Source organism: Scyliorhinus canicula, chromosome 4, assembly GCF_902713615.1.
Source record: "Scyliorhinus canicula chromosome 4, sScyCan1.1, whole genome shotgun sequence".
Lineage (NCBI taxonomy): Eukaryota > Metazoa > Chordata > Chondrichthyes > Carcharhiniformes > Scyliorhinidae > Scyliorhinus > Scyliorhinus canicula.
Genome location: NC_052149.1, coordinates 117,539,441 through 117,548,248, shown reverse-complemented (window position 1 = coordinate 117,548,248; position 8,808 = coordinate 117,539,441). Strand labels below are relative to the sequence as shown.

General features: G+C 41.5%; 1 protein-coding gene across 50 annotated transcripts in view; it reads left to right on the top strand.

Annotated features, from left to right (window-relative positions):
* LOC119964914 (torsin-1A-interacting protein 2-like) overlaps positions 1-8,808 on the top strand; it is an 83,177-nt gene that overhangs the window by 37,785 nt on the left and 36,584 nt on the right. For 42 of the 50 annotated variants that reach the window (XM_038795069.1, XM_038795047.1, XM_038795068.1 and 39 more), the window contains 3 exons: positions 2,018-2,122; positions 4,554-4,658; positions 7,305-7,409. In XM_038795069.1, coding sequence (XP_038650997.1) covers positions 2,018-2,122; positions 4,554-4,658; positions 7,305-7,409 — 315 coding nt within the window. The remainder of the gene's footprint in view (positions 1-2,017; positions 2,123-4,553; positions 4,659-7,304; positions 7,410-8,808) is intronic. The other 8 variants (XM_038795077.1, XM_038795078.1, XM_038795076.1 and 5 more) reach the window with 5 other exon arrangements.

Sequence of the window (8,808 nt, the reverse complement as noted above, 5' to 3'; positions counted from 1 at the left end):
ATAGTCAGAAATTTCAACTTTCCCAACATTATTGGGATAGTCATTGTGTTAAGTGCTTCGATGGAGTGGAGTTCTTAAAATTTATACAGGTGGCTGTTTTTGTTCAATATTTAGAGGTTCCAACAAATGAAAAGTGTAATAGGGCTTTGGTAGGAGCTCTGAATCCTCCACAATGCACAGAGGGTACTGAGGATGGTGAGGAATTGAATATTCTCCATATTGGTCTGAATGCAAAGTTTATGAATATTCAGTTCTTCACTCACAAGTGCTCAGATGGGTTCCATGCAATCTTTGTGTTTCTGAACATGCCATTCACTCTTCCCAGCATAGGAATACAGACACATAATTTACTCTGAGAATTCTCTCAATGTCGTAACAAAATTGAATGTTTTGCAGAGCAGAGAGCAAGTCTTTGCCATCCATTCTGCCCCTGCCTTCCCAATCAACCAGATAGAATAGATTTCAGCTTTATGTACATTAATGCACAAACTACCTTGGTGTATAAGAGGTACAATATAGAGTTGAGCCTGGTTGCTTTGCCATCGTTGCATTAGCACAATGCTGCCTCTTCCTCAGACAAAAGGTGGAGCTGAACTTCTCGAAGCTGAAAATAATATTGAGTAGGTTAAGGTAAAGCTGGGATGCATTGGCAGTATTAATCAAAGATCTAGAACAGCACAAAAACATAATGGAATAGGTCAATCTAGTTACTTATACATAAGAATTCAGCAGCTGGCTGCTTTTGTACTGAATGTATTTTCGATTGCTAAATATTAGGATACAGAGAGAACAGACTTCAAGCGTCAATATAAGTAGCTGTTGGCATCAGAAGTTCCCAATCAGAACACTATGCTGTCACGGCAGCCATTGTGATTGTTCCCTGTTCCATTTCAGGATGAATCCAATGAAGAAAGGTACAGTCTGAAAACACTTGAGCCAGTTAACTGATCAATGCAGACTTTCATTTCGAGGATCGCGGGAAACCCACTTATTCTGAGTTTGGAGACATTCGTTTTTCCAAATACGGATAACTTAGGACGTGAGAACACAGGGACGAAGCCTGGTCCGTTTTGTGCTTACAGTAGTTCCTGGTGTAGGATTAATAACATAACTTGCCAGTGAAAATTGGATATTAATTAATTGGTGCAGTAATCCACAGCACCACCCTGACTCATGATTTCAAGTCTGTTGATGCTGAGCTTCACACATTGTAAAGTGATCAAATTATCTAGTATTTTACATATTAGAGTATGTAAATCATTGGAAAACATTGCAGGTTCAAAAATCTCTGCAGAACAGAGTGGCACGATGGCACAGTGGTTCGCACTGCTATCTCATGGTGCTGAGGACCCGGGTTCGATCCCGGCCCTTGGTCACTGTGGGTGTGGAGTTTAGATATTCTCCCCGTGTCTGTGTGGGTCACATCCCCACAACCCAAAGTTGTGCAGGATAGGTGGACTGGTCACCCTAAATTGTCCCTTAATTGGAAAAAGAAAAGAATTGGCCACTTTAAATTGAGAAACAAAAAGAAAACTAAAACAAATCTCTGCGGAACACATGGTAGTGAGTAACCTTTACTCTAACTACGTGCTTTCATCAGAACCACTTGTTGATTATGTCCCACATACACACTTTCTGCTGTCCATTATTGGACAGATCATCTGTCCAAACCCACCTGTTAGATTTCAGTCCGTAATTGTTCTTTTTCAGGACATTATATTGATCGCACTGATGCAAAGGTTTGTTTGAGAAATGGTTTTTGCAGTCATGAGATTTGGACACCTTTTTGATCAAAGACACTGGGCGAGATTCTCTGTCTCCCCGTGGCCTGCTTCGAGGTGGCGGAAGGCGGCAGCATCATCGGGTCCCACCATTGTCACTGGGATTTCCCATTGATTCCTCCCCACGTTGGTGGTACTAGAAGAAGCCACCGTCGTGAACAGCCAGAAGATCTCGCCCTCTATGTCTGTAATTAATGCTATTTGTTTTTTTACTGCATTTCTTCCTGTTGTCTCAGAATGCACAGCTGCTGAGCAGATACCTGAGGAGCTGAAAGTAAATGAGTCAGGTTTGCAACCCACTGAGGGGGAAAATGAAACTCCAGCCGAAGAAAAAAATCAAGGTAAAAATGGAGAGGAGGTGCAGATGAGGTTTTGAGAAACATTTCCTGTGTTTGACAGAGTGGGATCAGTCATTTGCATCCATTTCTTCTTTTGACAAAAATGTCCAGGTGTGTTCAGTTCACACTGTTTCCTCCCCAAATCCCGTATATTCTACTCGGTAGAAGAATGTGGTCACACCATTTTGACGGAGACTTTTGTCCAAGTCAGTTGAGAGGTTGGAGAAAACTTTACCTGTTCCCTGTTGGCCAAGAACCCACACATTACCAAACAGATCATCCCATTTTCCTCGGCACTATTATACACCCAATTTACCTGAAAGTGCTTGGTTTGTAGCCAGCATCACATCCAGGGATTCCGCTTGGCTTGGAATTAGCAATAACTGTGTGTTAAAATAATAATAGGGTAATTATAGTCAGAAATTTCAACTTTCCCAACATTATTTGGGATAGTCATTGTGTTAAGTGCTTCGATGGAGTGGAGTTCTTAAAATTTATACAGGTGCTGTTTTTGTTCAATATTTAGAGGTTCCAACAAATGAAAAGTGTAATAGGGCTTTGGTAGGAGCTCTGAATCCTCCACAATGCACAGAGGGTACTGAGGATGGTGAGGAATTGAATATTCTCCATATTGGTCTGAATGCAAAGTTTATGAATATTCAGTTCTTCACTCACAAGTGCTCAGATGGGTTCCATGCAATCTTTGCGTTTCTGAACATGCCATTCACTCTTCCCAGCATAGGAAGACACATAATTTACTCTGAGATTTCTCTCAATGTCGCAACAAATTTGAATGTTTTGCAGAGCAGAGAGGAAGTCTTTGCCACCCATTCTGCCCCTGCCTTCCCAATCAACCAGATAGAATAGATTTCAGCTTTGTGTACAATAATGCACAAACTACCTTGGTGTATAAGAGGTACAATATAGAGTTGAGCCCGGTTGCTTTGCCATCGTTGCATTAGCACAATGCTGCCTCTTCCTCAGACAAAAGGTGGAGCTGAACTTCTCAAAGCTGAAAATAATATTGAGTAGGTTAAGGTAAAGCTGGGATGCATTGGCAGTATTAATCAAAGATCTAGAACAGCACGAAAACATAATGGAATAGGTGAATCTAGTTACTTATACATAAGAATTCAGCAGCTGGCTCCTTTTGTACTGAATGTATTTTCGATTGCTAAATATTAGGATACAGAGAGAGCAGACTTCAAGCGTCAATATAAGTAGCTGTTGGCATCAGAAGTTCCCAATTAGAACACATTGAGGCACTATGCTGTCACGGCAGCCATTGTGATTGTTCCCTGTTCCATTTCAGGATGAATCCAATGAAGAAAGGTACAGTCTGAAAACACTTGAGCCAGTTAACTGATCAATGCAGACTTTCGTTTCGAGGATCGTGGGAAACCCACTTATTCTGAGTTTGGAGACATTCGTTTTTCCAAATACGGATAACTTAGGACGTGAGAACACAGGGACGAAGCCTGGTCCGTTTTGTGCTTACAGTGGTGCCTGGTGTAGGATTAATAACATAACTTGCCAGTGAAAATTGGATATTAATTAATTGGTGCAGTAATCCACAGCACCACCCTGACTCATGATTTCTAGTCTGTTGATGCTGAGCTTCACACATTGTAAAGTGATCAAATTATCTAGTATTTTACATATTAGAGTATGTAAATCATTGGAAAAAATTGCAGGTTCAAAAATCTCTGCAGAACAGAGTGGCACGATGGCACAGTGGTTCGCACTGCTATCTCATGGTGCTGAGGACCCGGGTTCGATCCCGGCCCTTGGTCACTGTGGGTGTGGAGTTTAGATATTCTCCCCGTATCTGTGTGGGTCACATCCCCACAACCCAAAGCTGTGCAGGGTAGGTTGACTGGTCACCCTAAATTGTCCCTTAATTGGAAAAAGAAAAGAATTGGCCACTTTAAATTGAGAAACAAAAAGAAAACTAAAACAAATCTCTGCGGAACATATGGTAGTGAGTAACCTTTACTCTAACTTCGTGCTTTCATCAGAACCACATGTTGATTATGTCCCACATACACCCTTTCTGCTGTCCATTATTGGACAGATCATCTGTCCAAACCCACCTGTTAGATTTCAGTCCGTAATTGTTCTTTTTCAGGACGTTATATTGATCGCTTTGATGCAAAGGTTTGTTTGAGAAATGGTTTTTGCAGTCATGAGATTTGGACACCTTTTTGATCAAAGGCACTGGGCGAGATTCTCAGTCTCCCCGTGGCCTGCTTCGAGGCGGCGGAAGTCGGCAGCATCATCGGGTCCCACCATTGTCAGTGGGATTTCTCATTGATTCCACCCCACGTTGGTGGGACTGGATGATGCCACCGTCGTGAACAGCCAGAAGATCTCGCCCTCTACGTTTGTAATTAATGCTATTTTTTCTTCACTGCATTTCTTCCTGTTGTCTCAGAAGACAAAACTGCTGAAACGATACCTGAGGAGCGGAAAGTAAATGAGCCAGGAATGCAACCCACTGAGGATAAAAATGAAACTCCAGCCAAAGGGAAAAATCAAGGTAAAAATGGAGAGGAGATGCAGATGAGGTTATGAGAAACATTTCCCGTGTTTGACAGAGTGGGATCAGTCGTTTGCATCCATTTCTTCTTTCGACAAAAATGTCCAGGTGTGTTCAGTTCACACTGTTTCCCCCCCAAATCCCGTATATTCTACTCGGTAGAAGAATGTGGTCACACCGTTTTGACTGAGACTTTTGTCCAAGTCAGTTGAGAGGTTGGAGAAAACCTTACCTGTTCCCTGTTGGCCAATAACCCACATGTTACCAAACAGATCATCCCATTTTCCTCGGCACTATTATGCACCCAATTTATCTGAAAGTGCTTGATTTGTAGCAAGCATCACATCCAGGGATTCCTCTTGGCTTGGAATTAGCAATAACTGTGTGTTAAAATAATAATAGGGTAATTATAGTCGGAAATTTCAACTTTCCCAACATTATTTGGGATAGTCATTGTGTTAAGTGCTTCAATGGAGTGGAGTTCTTAAAATTTATACAGGTGCTGTTTTTGTTCAATATTTAGAGGTTCCAACAAATGAAAAGTGTGATAGGGCTTCGGTAGGAGCTCTGAATCCTCCACAATGCACAGAGGGTACTGAGGATGGTGAGGAAATGAATATGCTCCATATTGGTCAGAATGCAAAGTTTATGAATATTCAGTTCTTCACTTCACTCACAAGTGCTCAGATGGGTTCCATGCAATATTTGTGTTTCTGAACATGCCATTCACTCTTCCCAGCATAGGAATACAGACACATAATTTACTCTGAGAATTCTCTCAATGTCGTAACAAAATTGAATGTTTTGCAGAGCAGAGAGCAAGTCTTTGCCATCCGTTCTGCCCCTCCCTTCCCAATCAACCAGATAGAATAGATTTCAGCTTTGTGTACATTGATGCACAAACTACCCTGGTATATAAGAGGTCCAATATAGAGTTTAGCGCGGTTGCTTTGCTATCATTGCATTAGCATGATGTTGCCTGTTCCTCAGCCAAAAGATGGAGCTGAAATGAAATGAAATGAAAATGAAATGAAAATCGCTTATTGTCACGAGTATGCTTCAATGAAGTTACTGTGAAAAGCCCCTAGACGCCACATTCCGGCGTCTGTTCGGGGGGGCTGGTACGGGAATCGAACCGTGCTGCTGGCCTGCTTGGTCTGCTTTAAATGCCTGCGATTTAGCCCAGTGAGCTAAACCAGCCCCACCTTTGAAGGTCTCAAAGCTGAAAATAATATTGAGTCAGTTAAGATAAAGCTGGGATGCATTGGCAGTATTAATCAAAGAGTCTAGAACAGCACTAAAACATAATGGAATATGTGAATCTAGTTATTTATATATAACAATTCAGCAGCTGGCTGCTTTTGTACTGAATCAATTTTCGATTGCTAAATATTAGAATACAGAGAGAGCAGACTTCAAGCGTCAATATAAGTAGGTGTTTGCATCAGAAGTTCCCAATCAGAATACATTGGGGCACTATGCTGTCAGTGCAGACTTTGTGATTGTTCCCTGTTCCATTTCAGGATGAATCCAATGAATAAAGGTACAGTCTGAAAACACTTGAGCCAGTGAACTGATCAATGCAGACTTGCCTTTCGAGGATCGCGGGAAAGCCACTTATTCTGAGTTTTGAGATATTTGTTTCTCCACATACTGATAACTTAAGACATGAGAACCCAGGAACAAAGCCTGACCCGTTTTGTGCTTACAATGCTTCCTTGTGTAGGATTAATAACATAACTTGCCAGTAAAAATTGGATATTGATTAATTGGTGCAGCAAATTCACAGCACCACCAATTTCAAATTTCAAGTCTGTTGATGCAGAGCTTCAGACATTGTAAATTGATCAAAGTATCTACTATTTTACATATTACAGAGTATGTAAATCATTGGAAAAAAGTGCAGGTTGAAAAATCTCTGCAGAACAGAGTGGCACGATGGCACAGTGGTTCGCACTGCTATCTCATGGTGCTGAGGACCCGGGTTCGATCCCGGCCCTTGGTCACTGTGGGTGTGGAGTTTAGATATTCTCCCCGTGTCTGTGTGGGTCTCATCCCCACAACCCAAAGTTGTGCAGGGTAGGTGGACTGGTCACCCTAAATTGTCCCTTAATTGGAAAAAGAAACGAATTGTGCACTTTAAATTGAGAAACAAAAAGAAAATTAAAACAAATCTCTGCAGACCACCTGGTAGTGAGTAACCTTTACTCTAACTACGTGCTTTCATCAGAACCACTTGTTGATTATATCCCACATACACACTTTCTGCTGTCCATTATTGGACAGATCATCTGTCCAAACCCACCTGTTAGATTTCAGTCCGTAATTGTTCTTTTTCAGGACATTATATTGATCGCATTAATGCAAAGGTTTGTTTTAGAAATGGTTTTTGCAGTCATGAGATTTGGACACCTTTTTGATCAAAGACACTGGGCGAGATTCTCTGTCTCCCCGTGGTCTGCTTTGAGGCGGCGGAAGGCGGCAGCATCATCGGGTCCCACCATTGTCACTGGGATTTCCCATTGATTCCACCCCACGTTGGTGGTACTAGAAGAAGCCACCGTCGTGAACAGCCGGAAGATCTCGCCCTCTATGTTTGTAATTAATGCTATTTGTTTTTAACTGCATTTCTTCCTGTTGTCTCAGAATGCACAGCTGCTGAGCAGATACCTGAGGAGCGGAAAGTAAATGAGTCAGGTTTGCAACCCACTGAGGGGGAAAATGAAACTCCAGCCGAAGGGAAAAATCAAGGTAAAAATGGAGAGGAGGTGCAGATGAGGTTTTGAGAAACATTTCCTGTGTTTGACAGAGTGGATCAGTCATTTGCATCCATTTATCTCTTTCGACAAAAATGTCCAGGTGTGTTCAGTTCACACTGTTTCCTCTCCATATCCCGTATATTCTGCTCGGTAGAAGAACGTTGTCACACTATTTTGACTGAGACTTTGGTCAAAGTCAGTTGAGAGGTTGGAGAAAAGCTCACCTGTTCCCTGTTGGCCAAGAACCCACACATTACCAAACAGATCATCCCATTTTCCTCGGCAATATTATACACACAATTTACCTGAAAGTGCTTGGTTTGTAGACAGAATCACATGCAGGGATTTTGTTGTTGCCTGTTTCTCTGTAAAGCTTTCAGCGTTTTAGAATGACATTTACGATTGCGATTATTGGGCAACTGTTGAAAGGGAGGATTTAAGACCCAGGAGCCGCTTGGCTTGGAATTAGCAATGACTTGTGTTAAAATAATAATAGGGTAATTATATTCTGCAATTTCAACATTCCCAATGTGATTTTGGATAGTCATGGTGTCAAGTGCTTCGATGGAGTGGAGTTCATAACATTTATACAGGTGCTCTTTTTGTTCAATATTTAGAGATTCCAACAAGTAGAAAAGTGTAATAGGGCTTCGGTAGGAGCTCTGAATCCTCCACAATGCACAGAGGGTACTGAGGATGGTGAGGAAATGAATATGCTCCATATTGGTCAGAATGCAAAGGTTATGAATATTCAGTTCTTCACTTCACTCACAGGTGCTCAGATGGGTTCCATGCAATCTTTGTGTTTCTGAAAATGCCATTCACTCTTCCCAGCATAGGAATACAGACACATAATTTACTCTGAGAATTCTCTCAATGTCGTAACAAAATTGAATGTTTTGCAGAGCAGAGAGCAAGTCTTTGCCATCCATTCTGCCCCTGCCTTCCCAATTAACCAAATAGAATAGATTTCAGCTTTGTGTACATTAATGCACAAACTACCTTGAGGTACAATATAGAGTTGAGCCCGGTTGCTTTGCTATCATTGCATTTGCATGATGTTGCCTCTTCCTCAGACAATAGGTGGAGCTGAACTTCTCAAAGCTGAAAATAATATTGAGTAGGTTAAGGTAAAGCTGGGATGCATTGGCAGTATTAATCAAAGATCTAGAACAGCACGAAAACATAATGGAATAGGTGAATCTAGTTACTTATATATAAGAATTGAGCAGCTGGCTGCTTTTGTACTGAATGTATTTTCGATTGCTAAATATTAGGATACAGAGAGAGCAGACTTCAAGCGTCAATTAAGTAGCTGTTGGCATCAGAAGTTCCCAATCAGAACACATTGAGGCACTATGCTGTCACGACAGCCATTGTGATTGTTCCCT